The sequence below is a fragment of the Sceloporus occidentalis genome, unplaced genomic scaffold (assembly GCF_023333645.1).
Source record: "Sceloporus occidentalis isolate IW3139 unplaced genomic scaffold, rSceOcc1.0.p SCAF_7, whole genome shotgun sequence".
In the NCBI taxonomy this organism is placed as follows: Eukaryota; Metazoa; Chordata; class Lepidosauria; order Squamata; family Phrynosomatidae; genus Sceloporus; species Sceloporus occidentalis.
The window spans coordinates 77,087,211-77,106,916 of record NW_028316987.1 but is presented as its reverse complement, the minus strand read 5'-3'; the positions used below and the strand labels follow the sequence as shown (position 1 = coordinate 77,106,916).

The 19,706-nt window shown below is 39.6% G+C and overlaps 1 protein-coding gene across 1 annotated transcript in view; it reads left to right on the top strand.

Annotated features, from left to right (window-relative positions):
• Positions 1 to 541: 541 nt before the first annotated feature.
• MKX (mohawk homeobox) overlaps positions 542 to 19,706 on the top strand; it is a 72,452-nt gene continuing 53,287 nt past the window's right edge. Inside the window, exons 1-2 of the mRNA XM_089533438.1 lie at positions 542 to 717; positions 9,611 to 9,770. Of these exons, the coding sequence (XP_089389564.1) occupies positions 542 to 717; positions 9,611 to 9,770 (336 nt within the window). The remainder of the gene's footprint in view (positions 718 to 9,610; positions 9,771 to 19,706) is intronic.

Sequence of the window (19,706 nt, the reverse complement as noted above, 5' to 3'; positions counted from 1 at the left end):
CCTTTAGACTTAAGTAGACTTTAGTCTTGTAAAGCTCCTGCTGCCAACTTCTTCCTTCGAGTGAGTCTTAAAGCTGCTACAAGATCTCTCTGCAGACTGCTTCCACAGACTGATCCGGCTAGATCTTGGAAGGCTCTCCCCACAGGGCATGGTCTCCAGTCATGGTCCAACCCCAAAACCACTCTGCCACACTGGCATCATAAGTCAGAAATGCCTTGAAGGCACACACACAAGAGCAGCAAAGGAACTGCCTCTTCGCCTGGACCTCTCCCCCTGCCTTTCCCCATACCTCCGCCTTGGTGGGCAGGCACTTGGTTGGGCTCAGTCTGAGCATCAGCAATGTCACTCCTGATCTGAAGCTGCTTTTCTTTTTTCCAGAGCCCATCCAGTCCTGCTGGCTGCTGGTGCTGAAGCTCAGCCTCTTTCCTCTCCACTGAGCAGAGCAAGAGATTTGGGAAAGAGACAGAAGAGAGACACAGAGAGAGCCTCCTCTCCGCAGCCCCTCCTGGGCTCTTGCTGGGCATCCACCATCACCACCATCATGAACACCATCGTCTTCAACAAGCTCAGCAACCAAGTGCTCTTCGAGGACAACGCCAAGGAGAGAGACACCAGGCCTTATGGGGGGGTCTTGGAGGTCTCCCCCCACCCAGAGGTCCTCATCCCAGACAGCCCATCCATGAAGGACAACCTCAGCCTTCGACACAGGAGGACAGGGTAAGAAGTCAGCCCATCACACCTTGGTTGCCTGGGGGGAAAGGTGACAGTTTTGAGGAACTGATCTTCTTGGGAGGATGACAGCTCCCAGCATCCCCTGTCCAGCCTGGCCAAAATGAGCCAGCCCTTGTGGGAAGAATAAGATTATTATGATTTTTTTGAAGCGGGTGGGTGGGCATTTGGTTGGGCTCCAAAATTCCAATTTTTGGAATTTCATGCAGACTGGGAGATTTGAGAAGTCCCAGTTTTTGGAACTGGGACTTCTTGAATCTTTCAGTCAGCATGAAATTCCAAAAAGTCTCCCCCGCCCCCCCAAGTTCTGAATGGGATAAAGGGGGACATGACTTGGGTAGCATCGTGACTCCATGTGTTACATTTCTTTTCTTGTTGAGGAGTTCATTAATGCATTGCAAATGTCATTTCTTTCTCTGGGATAGGTTTCTCCACAGCTTGGTTACTTGAACTGTCTGCTCCCAGCCTCCTTCGATTAGTCAGAATTAATCCCCCTTAAATAGAACTTGATTTCCATTTGTGTTTTAAGATTGTCCTCACTCTTACAAAGATGCAAATCCCACTGCGGCATTCAGCAAAGCTCACTTCCATGAATATTTTAGGAAGGATTGTAAAGTCAGCTTTGTGAATCAATGGACAGGACTGGAGTCCCACATTGTTTTCACAGTCAATTGTACTGAACTTGATGCTGTGTTTAAAAAAAGAAATCTATTGCAGGCTATACATAGGGTGAATGTGAAAGAGAAAGAAGTGAGAGGTTGCAGTCCTTTACACACTTAACTAAGAGTAAACCCTATTGAACTGAACTAGGTGTACATAATAATTGAATATTACTTCAGTTACACTATATGCCTACTCAGATGTAAGTCAAATTCAGTTCAATAGGGCTTATTCCTGGTTAAGTGTGTAAAGCACACACTTAACCAGACCAGAAATGGTTACTATAAATAGTAACAACACTTTTGTGATATCCATTAAAACCAACAAACTCTGTGTTAGCCAACTCAGAATTACTGTTGGCTTGTAATTTATTACATTCCTGCTATACAATAATATTGCTTATCACTTTGCTTTACTTAATTCTGAAACAGTGCCTTAATCTCAGTATTGTCAAAGTAATTGGAAAACCATCTTAGAAGTGTTTTTCTTTTTTAAAAAAAAAATAACTGCAAATTTATTAAAGCTAGCCATTTCCTATGAAGAGGTTATATTAACAAATTCATCTTATATTAATTGCTGCAGCATCGATTGGGACACAAAGTGCTTTAAATGTTGGACCTGATCCATATGTTTAATCCACTAAATTATATATCCCTATAACAAAAACTGTTCTGTCTGTTAAGAAACAGGCAGAAAGTGTGAGTGGAGGAAGATGCTATAATGTCCATTCAACAAGATTGTTCTAGCCATCTTCCTTTGCAAGTCATTTCCAATGAGATAAAATGAGACAGACCAAAGAGAAAAAACATGCGTTAAGCCAGGCTATGCATCTGTAACAAGTTGGTAAATAATGTAATTATGATAAGGGGCTTAAGGGACCTTCATAATGCAACAAACTGGGAGGGGGGCAATTAATTCTTGTTAATGAATTGCCAGTGCATCTTAATAGGTATTTCAGGTTGGCAAGATGATAATTCTGTTTCACCAAGATGTTATTACCAGCTGATTCATACAGAATTAGATTTCAAACAAACTAGTAAAAGGCAAGAAGCCCATGAGACTAGAGAAAAAGGTGAGAAATGGTGGTGGACTGGAAGTAGCAGGAGATGCGGCATGAGAGCAGCACCTTCTGGAAAAAATGTAGTATTACAATATCTTTAATGTGTTTTTTTGAAGAACATGACATGACCACCTCAGGCAGGTAGGAAGCCTGTGCCCTCCAGGTATCTTGAATTAGAACTCCTATCAGCCCCAGTCAGCATAGCCAATGGCCAGAGACAGTGTGTACTGTTGTCCTGTATGAAACATCTGAATATATCACAAGATAGCAAAATGAAACGAGGACAGTTCTGGCATGTAAGACACAATCTATTGGTGAGGGTTCCCCCCCTATCAATAGTCCAATTGAAATCAGCAGGAACTGTCTTTGAGTAGCCATCAGGTATATCATGAGGACTTAGGTGTGACAGAATTTCCAGATGTATTTTGTCTCAGCTTATGAGGGATGTAAATCTTTGCCTATTTCATCCATGCATGCAAGGAGAAATAATTGCCGTAGTTCCTCGCAGATATTTTTTGCACAGTATTTCGCCCTGTATGTGCATATTCCAAAGTGCTCCAGAGAATTATTTGTCACACAAAAATGCATAGTTTTTCTGTTGTTGTTTTGAAAAGGGGTTTAAAAAAGTTTTTTGTGCCGAAAGCATATTTTCTGTAATGTAATGTAAAGTAATTATGTAATGTAATAATACATTTGTATTTGTATAATACAGTTGTACAATAATTGCATAGATATTTGTATAACATTTGTATCATATATTTGTAAAGTAATAATATATGGTTTCGTATGTAATAATTGCCTGGAGCACTTTGGGTTGTGTAAATAACAGGGAAAAAACTGCTTGACAGTATCACTGCTGTGTTGCTTTTCCCAGTGACATTTCTCAAGCTTTTTCTCACCTGTGAGATAAGTAACAATGATATTTTCCCATCCCTACATCTTAGTGTTTATGTGTTTTATACAAGGATGCTCCAAGGCATTATGTTGCCTGAGACAACAACGATTGCTGCTCTCCTTAGATCAAAGCATACAGTAGTTAAACCAACTTTGTTGTTTTGATACATGAGGTGGAAAATTCCATAAGTACCTCTCTCTATCCTTGAGCATAAAAGTAAAATACAGTATTAACTACCAGTTTGGGGTTGTTATTTTTTTTAAAAAATGATATCCCAAATCTGTGGTTACCTGACTCTACCCAGTGGCAGAGTTGGCCCAAAATTTGCTAGGCTGGGTTTGTATCTGATAGAAGTTTCCTTCTGTATTTAATCAGAGTCCAAGTCACATTACACAGTTATTGAGCTATTATTCAACTGTAACTGCCCTGGTTCAGTCCTATGGTATTTTGGGGGTTGTAGTTTGATGAGGCACTATAGCTCTCTGGCTAAGAATACTAAATATCTCTCCCTAAAAAGCTGTTCCCAGGATCTCCTGGAATGGAACCATGACAGTTAAATTATGCATATTATAATATATAGCATATTAACGTGGAACAACAGCATTATCATTCTATAATGTGAGGGGGACCCAGGTTGTACATGACTTTTGTGCAGTCAGTTGTTTAGGATACTATGGTGGCAGTCTTATGCCACTTTTCTTTGTGTGTGTACCTTTGAGTTGACTTATGGTGACTACATTAATTTCAGAGGGTTTTCACAAGTAAGGAATAATCAGAGGTGGTTTGCCAGTTCCATCCTCTGAAATACAGCCTTTGCACCTGGTATTTGTTCGTGGTCTCCCATCTAATTACTAACCAGGGCTGGCCTTGCTTAGTGTCCAAGATCAGATAGGATCTGGTATTTAGGCCTGTCACTTATCTTGGTGTAAATCTCATCCAAGACAGTGGTGCTACCTTTCTATTGAAGGAAAGACGGTATAGGAAGTCCTATTTCTCTGGAAGAACCAGATAAAAATATGAGGATAGATTGCTGACATCTTCTGTTGAATGGACTTCTGTTGGGCCATCTATTGTTGTAGGATTGTGCAAGCATTCCATCAGAAAAACCCTTTCCTTTGCCTGGTGAAGAGTCCACTGCCTTACTCCTTATCTGCTAAGAGATAGCACGTTGCCCATCACATGTGCTTAGCATATTAATTGCATGTCATCACTGAATTGTCTGGAAATGGCCAATTTAATTCCACCCAAGATTGGCCTGATTTTGATGCACAAATCTTTCTTCATGAGCAGAAGGTTTGTGCTGTCGTGGCATCCAGACCATAAACAGATGTGAGCCTGGGAGGCGAGTGATTGCCACAATTTTTCAAATACTCAAGTGTTCAGGCTGTTTGATATCAAAACAAGGTGGACTTGGATCATGTTATATTGCTTTAATGTCTGTTCTAATCAGAGGTTAGGAAAGGCACTTTTTTGTACTAAAATTAATGGAATCCCTCGGCTGCAAGATTCTGGGAGTTGTGAGCTAAGTGTAACTTTTCCACACTCTGGTTGTAAGAGGCAGTTTGTGTTGGAGCACTGACTGGGAACTTGACATGGTGCTATTTTCAAACACTTTAGCAGTCCCTTATACATAGAATCTTTCCAGACTATTGCAAGTTACTCCCATACTAGCATTACAGGGGATTTGTCAGAGTTTGAGTTAACGCTTGAGTAATGAATTCATTGCTGGGTCTCATGCACACTTTGTATGAGCCACATGTAGTTTAATCCACATAAATGTGTCTTCATGTGTAATGCATAATCTACAACATTTTACAGATGAAAACTGGGATGTACATGGCCAAGCAACATCAGTGTGGTGGTCATGATGGCACAAGTTGGTAGTGAAGAAAAACAGACAATCAAGGAGAGGCTGCAGCAGTTTACTTTTGCCCTAGCTGACTGGGAAGGGCAAGATCCTTCCCATTCTCTCCTTCCTTCCTGCTGAATCAACTGAGTACAAACTACTTTTCCACCCTGAACTCAGTTTGCAGCAGGTGAAATAAGACAAAGGAAGAAAGTGGGAAGCGAAGAGAGAAACTGGGATGTTTTAAAAGTGTGAATGGCAGAGGTTTAATCAGGATTTCCCTTGCCAAGTCAAGGCTTAAGGTACTGGCTTTCTAAAAATGCAAAGAGCAATAGCTTGGAGGATGGGTGCAAAAAGGGATTACTGTCCATCTTATTTATATACTGCCTTTCCCCCAGAAATGGGACTCAAGACAGATTACAAATTAAAATGAGTACAATGTAGTTAGAAATATTCGAAAGTTCAATTATCAGAATCACGGCTACTGTGGAGGAGGAATTTAAAACTTTCACTTTCCCTGGTGCAGTCTTGAAAACAAATCCTCTGAATTTGATAGTTGCATTGGGAAGAAATGCTCTGCTATTGCAAAACACCATTAAGAATTAGTAGTAATCGTTCCAAACCACTTAATCCAGGACAGAGCTTGGAAAGTTGTTTTTTTTAAAAAAAACAGTTTGTTCTTCCTACTCATTGTCATGTTCATAACGTAATACACTATTGTTATTTGTTGCAGTGTTGAAAAGGTAACTTGTTGCACCACTGATCACATTTTTAGTGTTGTTTTTTAAAGTTTAGGATTGATAACATGAATAGCATAAAATTTGAAATTCCTATCAAAATGCCTTAAAATGCCTTTTAAAAGTAACTTTGAATAGTAAATAAAATACATTGCTCATGGCACACCTAAAATGACTTTTATCCCACTTATTGCATTGCTTTTGAGATTTCACTTCATTATAAAAAGTTATAAAAAGTTGTTATGCTTGTTAGAATTAATTACAGGTAATATCTTTATGTACCATATGTTGCTTCCAAGCTCTGGTCCTGAAAGTGTTCAGCAGACCTGTGATATGGCTCATCTGCTAAATTAGCAGTGATCTGGCCTTGAGCAGGGATTGGATGGAAACTTGCTTGAGAATCCTATATTAGCTTCTTCTGCAAGATTCAGAAAACAGAAGTACAATAAATACAGCCAGTAAATGGGAATTAGTGCCAGCACTGGTATTTATTTTAAGTAGTGCACTTACATCTTGCCTGACAATTTTGTTTAGCTTTAGTTTCATTTGGCTTAATTTCTAAGCCACGTTTCCACATTGGGCCATGCTTGCAGTAGCTCATAATAAACTATGGAATTGAAGGTGTTGTAAATTTACAGGAGTGACAATTAACAAGTTTCCCTACAAGATATTGATCAGACACAGACAGCCATATAGCTTTGGCAATATGGTTACGTGTCTTGTGCCTTAAAATCATATTCTGGGATATCACACCTTTCCAAGGAGGTGCATTTGAAATCAGATGTTGTGCATTGGTTCTTCTTATGGCTGAAAAGCATCAAACAAGGGGTACGATCTGTGAATGAACATTTGAAGAAAAAGCACTGAACATACCACTGCTCTTACTACTTGAACAGATGCCTGGCACAATATTTGTACATTTTATATCCTGTCTTTCCTCCAAGAAAACCAAGGTGGCATACACTGATCCTCCCCCTTCAGCCCCAGTTTTTAAAATCCTTATAACAACACTGTGAGGTAAGTAATGCTGAGAGATAGTGACTAAGAACCTTATTACATGACAAAAGTAAGCCAAAACACAGCGAGAGACAAATGGCTTTCTGCTTACCTCTCTACATGTCTCAAAACACTTCCCTTTTCTTTCCAAGAGAGACAGTCATAAAAACGTATCTTTTGTCATGCTATTTGGCAAAAGGCATGCTTTATGACCATCTCCCTCTGGAATGGAAATGCTACAACGTTATGCGGAGAGACAAGCAGAAAGCTGTTTTTCTCTTGATGCGTGTCAGCTTACTTTTGTCATGCAATAAATCTAAGATCACCCAGTAAGTTTCATGGTCAAATGGACTTTAAATCCATGTCACCCCAGTCCTACTTTTGCACTTGAACCAGGTCACAGCACTGGCTCATATCTTGCAACCTGACTGGGATGCCATGGGTCTGTACTACCATTCATTGGTGCTTACTGCTAAGGGCGCATAATGTGAGGTTGAAGCTAGTCAGTGGGAGGCAGATTTGAAATGGAAGGGATAATATGTGGGAGTTCATTGTGTGTTCTCTACTCCTTATTCTGGCTACAGCCTTATCCAACCAAAGCTTTCCCATCTCCTCCAAAAATGTATTATTAGGGGAATCCCCCCTTCATTTCCACAGGCCAAGCCTACATGAAGGAAGAGGCTAATAGTCAAGTACCAAATGTTTTCTGTTACCAAATGCTGTTTTGTATGCCTTTAAAAATGCTTTCAAGGACAAGCAGTGTTTCAACAGCTTTTAATACAGGAGGGAAGGCCTCTTGCTTTCCTAAGAAGTTTGGAGTCTATGGGCAGGCTCCAGAACTGCAATACGGTTCACGTTTATTGAAACCTACACACTTGGCAGGTTCTTTGCCTCACGTCCCTAAGCTATGGCCTTGAGTTTTTGTTTGCTTATTTGTTTGCTTCTTGTGGTGTTATTTTGATGAATATGTAGATGTCTCTTGATGTTGTTATGGTTAGTCTGGATAACTTTCCAATTCAGGCCAGGAAAAAAGTAAATGAATGGAGATATGCCAAGTCGCTCTTTGCTTGTTTGATGTAGTCCACAAGCACATTTCTTTGCACAACCCAGAGAAGTGATTATCTGTTGTTTGTACATCTGTACTCTCTCCTATGCCTTGTACTTTTTTTTTTTTTTTTGGAAAGATGATACACATTAGCTTCTCAGATATTCCATCAGGTCTTTGTAGAAAGCAGAGGTAGGAACACTTTGACTCCCTAGATGTCTTGAACTTCAGCTCCTAGAACTCCTTGTATCTATGGGCATTATAGTCCAAAAGATCTAGAGAACCAAATGTCCCCTCTCTCAGTACATATTGGGCTCATGTCCTGATATTCTGTAACATATATCTGGCAAAGAGGGAAATCTTGGACCAAACAGACTTTTACTCCAATGCACAGTAGTTTTTATTTACAGTATGTTTCTGACTGTTGCTGATAATAGTGGACAGTAATGAGAACATATTAAAGCTACAAGCATTAATGGACATATTAATCAATGTGAGACTGAAAGAATATTCAAAAATATTTGGAAAATGATTGGAAATACGTTTTTTGAATGTTGAGAAACCCTGACAAGAAGAATCCTGGATGGATAAGAATCGTCATAGTTTGAGAATTACGAGATTCTGTGTAAAAATTCAAATGTGGTTCTTTTTGTACAGAAAACAGCATTTTATGCACAGAAAAAGCCGTTTCCTTTGCAGAAAATGCTGTATTAGGTGCAAGACCACTAAGTATGAATTTTGAGCAGAACAAATCCCAAGTTACAAATTAACTTTGAAAACAGTGTGGTTTTTGAAGACTTTCATGCAACGGGAAGAAAATGGCTAAAATGATTCATTGTTTGCTTTAAGAAGAAAAGTAGTGAAGTATTAATAAAATATGTGTACACATCTAGATAGGAGTTATTTATATTGAACACAATTAGATTTACTCCTGAGTAAATACACATAGGATTGTTCTACTTGCCAAGCTTTATTTAGTTGTGGCAAAAATCTGATGAAAGTGATGAAAGTAAGATTAGATTTATCAACTAGCCTTAGTTTCAAGGAGTTACAGCTAACTTCAACTGCATCAACAGCCTAATTAATCCATGGTTCAGACACATTTTGTTGATGTTTTGGGTACTAACATTGAAGTTTTGGGCACTAACATCAAAAATATGAAAAATACTTAACAAAACTGAACAATGAGTGTCAGCTTTCATTCAGTTGCATATACGGTAACTCATTTTTCAATATCTATAAAAGTACTAGTGACAATGTTTTTGATAAGACACTTACTTGAAAAGATGGTTTAATAGTTAAAAGACAGATAATTGCTCTATTTAGTCAATGAATAGCCGTAGCTTATAATACACAGGCCATATATGAACTTATCTTTACTTTCACAGACTGTACATTACAAGGGCATGTATACATATATATATATATATAATATTGTTTCACTGTAATTTATAGCAAGTGTTTGGTAAAGTTCTGCCAGAGCTATTACCATGCTGGCTGAAGGAATCTGGGGTTTGTCACCCTATGTAACTTTTCCAAACTCTGCTAGGCCTTCCCTGACCTATGATAGATAGTGATTACAATCCATTCTGGATTAATGGCTGACAGGCTGTTGGGGTATAACTCTGCTTCTGTTTTACAGTACCCGGCAGAACAGTGGGAAAGTGAGACACAAGCGCCAGGCACTGCAGGACATGGCGCGGCCACTAAAACAATGGCTCTACAAGCACCGAGACAATCCATATCCCACCAAGACAGAAAAGATTTTGTTGGCACTTGGCTCACAGATGACTCTAGTGCAGGTAAGAATTAACTATATATCTGTTACTCTCTAAAGTCTAACTTGCTTCTTTGTACCACTGGACTGGGTAGCTAACCAGCTGAGTTAGATGTAATTACAGAAGACCTATGCATTTGAAAGTGAAGGCCATCCCAAATCCTCATCCCACTGAAAGCAGGGGGACTGAGTTAAATAGTAAAAGGGAATATAGTGGTGGGTTATTCTATGGTTTCTCTCACTATAATCTTGTCACTCAAACTACTCTTTCCCACTACTACCAAACTTTGATACTGAAACCGAGCTTAGATGAGAGCAAAGTACCTGGGGTGATGGGCTGAGAAAGATGAGTGACAGGGAGTTGCTTCATCCTCACATTACCTTTGCTCTTGAAAAGTCTTGGGGGCAGGTTTTTGAATCCTCCCACAAATTACCTTTGTTGATCTATTATGTGATACTGACCGCTTCCCCTAATATTTTCCCAGCTAAACTGATACTGGAGCCTGGCTGGGGGGGGGGGGGGGAGTGTTTGGGTGGTAGATTAGAGGGAGAAATACACATACAAAAGATGAGAGGATTTGGATCCCTTCACCCAAATATTCTTTTTGTTGCTTAATTCTGGGCCCCTGCTTTTTATATTGTTGAATCCTATATTCAGCATATTGACCTACTACTATTAGATATACCATCATCTCTATGGTGGCCACTAGAATATTCCATTCCACCCCTAGGAAGGGAAAAGAAGCAGTGTTCTGTAAATGTTGTTTCAGAAAAAAAAACTGTCATGAATGTTGACTGCCAAGATAACCTTATTTGTTTGCTCTTTGTGTCCTTTGAAAGTTGTTCTCTGCCTGTTTCAAAAAGTAAACACTTTGCTTTATCTGCTTTTGCATCTAAACCCCTAGTACTGCATTAGTATGAAAGAATACTGAGTATCCTTTCTAAAGGGGACTTTTGATATGGGTATTGCTGCAATTAAATCAAATCACATTATTCCAGCTCTGAAAATCCGAGGTGGCATTATACTTCCAAATTAAAATATATAAAATAAGACAAAATCCAGTGATCTTCCTTGTGTGTGTTGAGTGCCTTCAAGTCATTTTTGACTCATCACCACCCAAAGTTGAATTTATCATGGGGTTTTCTTGGCAAGATTTATTCAGAAGAGGCTTACCATTGCCTTGCTCTGAAGCTGAGAGAGTATAACTTACCAAAGGTCACCCAGTGGGTTTCCAACCACGTTTTCCTGAAGTCCTACTCAGACTACTGCACCATACTGACTCTCATGGGTTTTGGATTTACTAGAATTACTTTGAGAACAGTGACCTTGTGAAAAAGTTGTATTATGTAGAATGATAGCACAAAGAGAAAAATAAAAATTCTGGTTTTGCCTTCAAGAAGCATATCTGCCTTAAAAAAAGTTACATATGGAGTATAAGTTACATTTGGAAGCACTACCTGGCTCACAAGCAGGGAATGTGCTTCCTGTCCAATTCTGAAACTACAGAAATGCCCTGCGAAAGGCAAAACAGGGCATTTTTTGCCACTGGGGATCCTTGGGAACTCACAGGGAGCTGAAAATAGCTGGATGGTGTATCCAGCCCATGGGACCATGGATTGCCCACTCCCGTTACAAGGGGAAGCCAAGCAAGAAATACATGGCCATTCTGGGTCAAATCAAGTAGTTTAATGCTAGCCTAGTAGTTTGTCTGCAGCGGCTGCAAGGAGTGTTGTAATAGAAAAGCTACAGAGAAAATTGAGACTGCTGATAACTCTCAAAAGCAGCTTTCTAAAGCCAGTTTCAAGGGATATCTAAAGTTTTCTTCTCTGATTCTCATGAATGCCTAAGGAATGGTGAGACCACCAAGGTTCATGGCTGTCTTTCTGGAATCTTATCCTGGTGTTGTTTAGCTTCCATTTATTTTAGGCTCTTAGATTTAGAGATATTTGTCTTGTACTTTGAGAGTTCTAACAGGCCAAATGTTGGGTGGTGGTGGTGGTTGTGTTTTGTTTTTTGAACCTTGCATTTTTAACCTTTTATGGATGTTGGTTCCATAGAAATAAAATGGCATGTTTTTTAGATGAATGTTTCCCCTTGATTTGTTGACTTTTGTTTGCTATCTTGTTTAGCTGACAAAAGCATGTGATCCAAAAACAAAATAATAATAATAAAAAAATCCAGATGCTCCTTCCACACTTTGCCCAGAAATGCTGTCACAAGTGTATGAAAACACATCATTCAAGGGAAAGTAAAGAATGAAAATACGGTCCAGATCAGATTATTGATTACAAAGAATCAACCCCCAGGGTCACAAAGGCAGGGCACGACTTCAAAATCACACCTGAGTGACTGTAGAATAAATCCACTGCACCCAAACTGATTCCAACTGACATTTCATGTATTTCTGAGAACTGAGTTGTGTTTTCACATCCATTTAAAAAAGTGTTTTGCATTCCAGATGATCAAACAATGTTGCACGGCTGGCTTTAATCTAACATCATAAAGTGCCAGGGCACTTCTGGAGGAAACCAAAATAAAATGTGTTCTCCTGATTTGTATTTCCTAGTCCTACATTCCTAAAGCTTAGATTGGCCTTCTTCACTTCCTATCATCCTGTCCAATTCCTTAATGCTTTGCAGTGATCTTTTTCCTCGCTTAGCAGAGGATTGGGCAAGTTTGGGGTGCAAAGGGAGCTGCATTACCCGGTCTATAGAAAACCTTGGCTGCATCCCACCACATATTCCCTCTGCAAAAAAATTAATTTTTTTACCCTCCAACGCCCTTAGGGCAGAGGTTTCCAAATGTTGGTTCCTAAGCTGTTTTGGACTTCAACTCCCAGAAACCCCAGCCAGCTTAGTCAACAGTCAGGAATCCTGGGAACAGAAATCCAAAACATCTGGAGGGCCAGAATTTGGGAATCACTACTTTGGAGCCCATGGGGGCATTTTTGCTTTGTTTTTAGGATCTCTGGACTGTTTTAGGTCCACTTCCACTGTAAGTCACTTATGGTTTACACCCACATTTTAAAAAGCCCTTTCTTGGGTTTAGAATGGACCAGAGACCCAAAATGTGGTAAAAAATTCCCCCATACCCCAGAGGACACTGGGGGCAATTCTTTTGTCCCCTAGTGGGGGGGAGGACCAGAAAAATGGTCCTGGGGACTACACACTCCACACCTAGATTAGGCTATCACTGCATTAGAATAATGGTTGCAGTTCAAGTTCTTCTGTCAAACCTCTATTACTGCTGGGTTGGGTTGCTTTTTCATGTGTGTGTGCTTTTGGCTAACAATTATATGGAGAGGTGCTGGCTAACAAATATATGGACAGTCCTTGCCCACCACCAAAATCTTAGAATAGGCTAGTTTTAAACCAAGGGGTAGCAGCTACAGGGGAACTGGAAGCTATACCAGTCCTGATTTCCCTCCATCTGGACCCAGTGGCAGCTGGTGGCCTCTATGTCAGTGGAGTAGTGAATCCCGACTTGACTTTTGTTTGAACTCTAAAAGTATTGTCCATGTTCCAAAGGCCTAGCTCCCAAATAAGTTCAGGATCTTAGACAGTGCCTTTAAAATTCATACTGAATCCTGGATCAGATTCATTACCCCACTACCATCACTACCTAGACCCCCATGGGCCATTCTTACAGTTAATGACAGAACCAGAAATCACCAGAAAGGTCACTTTCAGTTTTGTGAACAGTGGTTTGGAGGACAATGCAGGTTATGGGGGGGCATGCCTTGTTTTAGCTGGGAATCATGCCTCTGAAGACTTCTTGACATACCGTTCTTTTTTCTCCTTTGTGTATATGTGGGTGAGTGTATCTGTATCTGAAGTTAGATATTGTATTAATTTGGGTTTCATTGGAAATGGAATCAATGAAATATTGCAGTTTATATTAGAATGGTTTCAGAAGATAGCGAAATTAAGACTTTCTACTAAACATGTCAAGCGCTGCCTCTCTTTTCTCTCTGCATAATTACTTCCTCCCTAATTTTTTTTCCATTTTATTTTCTCTTGTCTTTGCTAACTGGTTTCTTTTTTAAAACTCTTGATTTAGCTCCATCCACATTACTATGTACATAAAAGGCCACTTTTAAGGCATTTACAAAAACATAAAAAATAAAATCTCATAGCAAGTTAGCATTTTGCACTTTCCCTAAACTAGGAAGTTTCAAGTAGCAACTTTCTACAGAAATGGATAGCTATGTGTGTATATCTGTAAAAAGAGAATACAAGGGATGGATGGATTTTTTTAAAAAAAATTCATGTATTTATAGATTAAAGGGACGTAATGGCTTGGTGGTTAAGATGCCAATTCTAATGATTGTAAGGTCAGAAGGTTGGCAGTTCGAGGCCCAAGTACTGCATGATGTGGTGAGCTCTTGTCATTAATGCTAGCTTCTGCCAATCTAGAAGTTCAAAAGCATGCAAGCAGATAAATAGGTGCCACTTCGGTGGGAAGGTAACAGTGTTTGGTGCAGTCATGCTGGCCACATGACCATGGAGTCGTCTTTGGACAACGCTGGCTCTTTGGCTTAGTAATGGAGATATGCACTGCGCCCTACAGTTGGTTATGACTGGACATTCATATTAAGGGGAAACCTTACCATTATTTGTAGATTAAGAAAAGAAAAGGAATGCCTGCAAGCAATCAAATACTAATCAACAGAATGGTATCATTCTCTACACTCGTTTTGGAACATCCTAAGGTTTTCCTTTTGCCAGGCAGTAGTAAGAAGATCTTCTCTTTCAACTGGACACATCCCAGCCCTCAAATACTTTCTTTTAACCCAGGAGTGGGGACATTGTCAACCATATGCAGACCCAAGGGTTCCAGCTCCCCCCCCCAATTGTTTTGTTGTTGTTGTTGCTGTTGTTGTTGTCATCTCAAATGCCCTCTTAGAAGCACAGGGCATTTGTGTCATGTTTTTGTACCAGGGAGGCCTTCTTTGCCAATAGGAAATGAACCAGAGGTTTAAGTCATCCCACTTCATGAAGAAAGTCTAGATCCTTTACCTGGGGAATAGAATCCTGATCAATGGTTGAAGGGATGGGTTTAAATGAATTATTGGTTGGGTAGAAAGGCTAAGGTGTTCTGCAGTTTGCCACTTATTTTTTAGTACCGTAAACCCAACTAGGACCCCCTGGCATAAAGAGCTGGCGTGAGAGCAGAGTGACCACCTGCCCGCCTGACCAGATGGCAGGCGGCATCACGCTGCATCTTCAGCACAGTGTATACATGCACTGGACCAAAGATGCGGTGAAAAGCTGCCACCGTGACTAGGGTGCCCTTTCTGCAGCACAAAAAAACTCACTTTTTGCGGCTTCTTTTTGCGCCATGGAAAGGCCAGACTGGAGCTGCAGCATATAGTTGCCGTAGCCCCAAACCGGCAAAGAAAGGGGTGGTTGCAGGCTGCTTCAAAAGGGCAGTCTATTGAGCCCCTTCAAGTAACTGGATAAGGTGAGAGGAATAGACTGAAGGTGTCCTGGGTGAATTACAAGGTGGATAAATAGCCAGTAGTGAAAGGCTTTACAAAAGCAGGCTGGGTAACATAAAACATACTGGTTGGCTGCCTATACCCTGTACCACAGGGGCAAGGAACCTCTGGCCCTCCAAGTGTTTTGCTTAGCAATTTCCACAGACAATTGGTTTTGTAGGATTTGTAGGATTTGGGGAAGTTGAAGCTGAACTTGGAATTAGTATTTTCAAAAAGAAAAAAAAAGAAGGCAACAATGTACTACTTGTTACTTGTTGCTTTTCAAGAGTAATTGGCTAATTACTAATTTGTTACATATGAATGCTAAGAGTAATTTGCTAATTTGCTCACAGTAATTTGCTAAGTGCTAATTTGTTACACATGAATGCTAATATCATGTTACTCTAGTTTAATTTAGACTTCTAGTTTAATTTAGCTCTTTTATCTTTTAAAAAAGCCCTAACAATGGCCCCAAATCATCCCATAATACTTCTGAAACAAATAGATGTTGTCCTGGATTCTATTGCTTAGTCCCAGCCAGAGAAGAACCATTGAATCAATTGCAGGATAGTGAGTTAATATGAAAATCCTATTGATTCAATGGATCTACTGTATTTGGGGCAAATATTAGGGTATAGGTTATTACTAATGGTGTAAAAAATGGAATAAACATCATTGTCATTAAAATATTTAAAATTAATGAGATTGCCTTGGTTATTAAAAGAAAAGACAAAAAGCAATGAATAATGTTGTTACTTTAAACATACTAGTCCCAAACATTAAGATGAAGTCCAAAATATCTGTAGGTCCAAAGGTTCCCCACTCTTTTCACACGCTATATGTTGCCTATTCCTTTGCTGGGAGAATTTTGGATAGAACGTTTTTAAAAAAGAAATTTTAAAGGGCTCCAGGTTTTGAAAGGAAGCTTGGCCAAAGGAACACTTGGCCTAAATGGGTTTAGTACTGTGCCTGCTTATACTCACACAACTTCAGCAAAGCTAATGGAAGAGTGTGTAGAACATGCTTCTAGCCTCGCGTCTTGCCTTTTTTGCTATAGAGTTAGAAATTTTATATTTCTGAAGCTACAGAACTGAACAGGAAGCTATATCCATCTAAAACCACAACCTATATTTATCTCTCCAATTAGCCTCCAATTTGGAGGCTAGCAATTTGTCCTGCTAATTTGCAATGAATATGTCATGTTTTGATTTGCACTGCTCCCGTAGGGGTGGATTTATTTTATTTTACATTTGGGTTTAACCATTCCTATGATTTTTTTTTAAAAAGCAGCCTGAACATTCTTTCCACAAGTGGAAATATGAATGGCTTTATTGTTAAATATGAAGTTATTTGCCGTAGTATGACTAATGCCCAGGTTCTGGGCTTCTGAGGATCTTGCTACATTCAGCTTTTTGTTGGCTTATATGGGAAATAGTTTGTTCAGTAAAAGATAATAATTTAAGTGAGTCATTGCTCTCTGCAGCTTTGTACAATATGAAATATTATGTCACCAAACAAAATAAAGATAGGGACATATTTCATTATTTAAATTTTAAATAGGGACATATTTAATTATTTAAATTTTAATTGTTAATTTAGCACTGTTTCCCAAAATGGGAGCAGTTGCCATAAAACTAAACATGAGAAACACATTTGCCCTGTGGAAACACTTCATTCCTGTAAATTCCAAAGTCCAAAATACTGTATACATTGGTGATACCTTTGTCATTAAGCCCACTTCATAGGGTCACAGTGGCTCTGCAGTTAAGACTCTGATGACTGCAAGAAAAGAATGTTGGCAGTTTGAGGCCCAAGTGCCCTATGATGGGCTGAGCTCCCATGACTAGTCCCAGCTTCTGCCAGCCTAGCAGTTCGAAAGCATGTAAAAGTTCAAGTAGATAAATAGGTACCACTTCAGTGGGAAGGTAAACAGTGTTCTATGCAGTCATGCTGGCCACATGATCACAAAATCATCTTTGACAACGCTGGGTCTTCAGGTTAGTAATGGAGATGAGCACTGTCCCCTACAGTTGGACATAACTTGACAATCTTGTCAAGGGAAAACCTTTACCTTTACCTATAGTGGCCACTTCAAAGCTTCTTTCAAAAGGTATCCAGGGATTATTTTTTTCTTTCACCAGCCTCCTCTTTTTAAGTAATTTCCATTTTGGTTGCCATACTTACAGATCTTTGCTTTTTTAACATGCTGGGGATTGCCAGTGAGGCTTGTCTGTTCTCCTCTTATTTCTCTCTATTTTCCTCTTCATACATGCTCAGTGAGGGATTCCAACGGCAGCTACAATTTATCTTGATTGTTTTAAGGAGGCATATATGGCTACAGTTGGATGGGCTACCTGACATTTTATTGCATTGTTTACTACAGACATGCTTTTGAAACTCAATACTGAAAGTTTGTGTCTCCCTAGACTTCTTTCATCAACCTCCAAATGCTACCTCCACAAACCTTTCTAACTATAGACAGAGGATAAGGAAGAAAGGGGGTGGGGAGTGGACAGGCATTAAAAGGCTTTGTGTTGGGGGGAGCATCTTTCTCGCAGAATTTGGTCCAAAACACACTGCAGAAATAATCCTGTTTGAGACCACTTTAACTGCCTTGGGTCAGTGCCAGGGAATCCTAGAAATTGTAGTTATTATGGCACCAGAGCTCTCTGACAGAGAAGGCTAAATGTCTCACAAGATTACAGGTCATGGAATTCCTTAGCATTGAGCCAGGGCAGTTAAAGTGGTCTCAAACTAGATTATTTCTGTAATGTGGCTCTGTGGTTTTGGCCCTTTGTTAATGAAGGAATGCCTGTATTCACTCTCAAATTACTCTTGCAGTTGCAGTTTCTCTCTTGAATCTGCTCCTTTCGTCTTAAGATTGTTCTCTTTTTTTTGTCATAAGCAGAGTGCTCATGGAGGGAAAAAAACTCTTCTCTCTTTCCTTTCTGAGGCCTAACAGTGAACTATGAACTTTATCTCTTCTTATCCACATTAAACAGCAGGCAAAGTTCTGTCCCCAGACTGCCAAATCTAAAGCCATTCTGTAATTATTTTCAGAAAGGAAAGGGAGCACCCAAAATACAAGTATTTGGGGAGGCATTCTTTTGTTACAATGATCTTATTTCAGTTTTTGCAGACTGTTGGAATGTTTTAAGCAGGAACTGTTCTGATTCATATGAATAATGCTTGCAGTTGACATGGAAATGTTGCATGCACAGTGTTTCCTTTGGCTTTTTCATGAAAATAGTAGCAAACACACATAAATCATGTTAGTTTTATACTGCTTGTATAAAGAGCTATGTGGATATAATAACCTTGTCTCTATGACTGCACATGGCAGTCTGATAATTCCAAAGTATGCTTCTGTGCTGCTTGTTGATCAGTGGATCCAATTCTTTAGACCATGGCTGCAAACATCAATATAAAATATTCAATTGGATATGTAGCTGCCTTCTACATAGTCAAAACACTGGCCTATCTGGCTCTGACTTGCAGATTATATGGTCCCGGACTAGTTCCCCCTGTGATGTAGTGGTACATTTTGAAGTAGATTTCCTTATGATTACATCTCCAATGGCCACTTGAAAAATCAAGAGAGCTGGAATGATTTATTTTAGCAAATGAAGACTACCAGTTTTCAAGTTAAATCCAGTGGTAATCCTATCTAAAGTAGACCGACTATGGTCCTCCAGAAGTTGTTGGACTACAGCTCCCATCAACTCTAGCCAGCATAGCCAATGGGGAAAAATCTGGGAGTCTTTATAATGCAGCATCTAGAGGCCTGCACATTTTGCCCACCACTGATTTATCTTTTAATTTCCAAGGCGAAGGGCTTTTGTAAGGCTAGTGCGTCTTAATTGCCCATTGAAGATCAAGCCACCTCCAGATGTCCTGTACTACAAGTGGGAGAGATCTCAGTATAATGTTGCTGAAAGAACTCCAAAAGATACTTTAAAGGGGTTATTTTTTATTTTCCTATTTCTCAGAACTAGCTAAATTTCTATGCTACAAACAATTAGATAAGTGGTCTTTTCCTTTCCAACCTCACAGTTGTCACAACACACATAGCAAAAGACAATGCAGCAGCACACGCTACACAGCACAAGCCATCACTTAATCTTAGTGGAATGATGGCTCTCCATAACTGTTAAACTAGCTATTCAAATTAATTAAAATGTACAGTTATGCTACAAAAAAGGAATATTATTATTTCTTAAGTTACAACCGCAAAGTAATTTATTTGTAACCAGGAATACTGGGGATAGGAATTACCTATAAGTAAAAGTGTCACTTGTAATGGGTTACTGGGGAAATGCATTCTACCTCTCCCCAGTTACTCTGATTTCGTACAGAAGTTCCGAACCTTTGGTCCTTCAAATGTTTTGGATGTCAGCTCCCATAATTGGAAAGCCTGAGGATGAGATGGTGGGAAATGATGTCCTTCTTGGTTAACCAGAATGTCCCAGCACATGTGATTC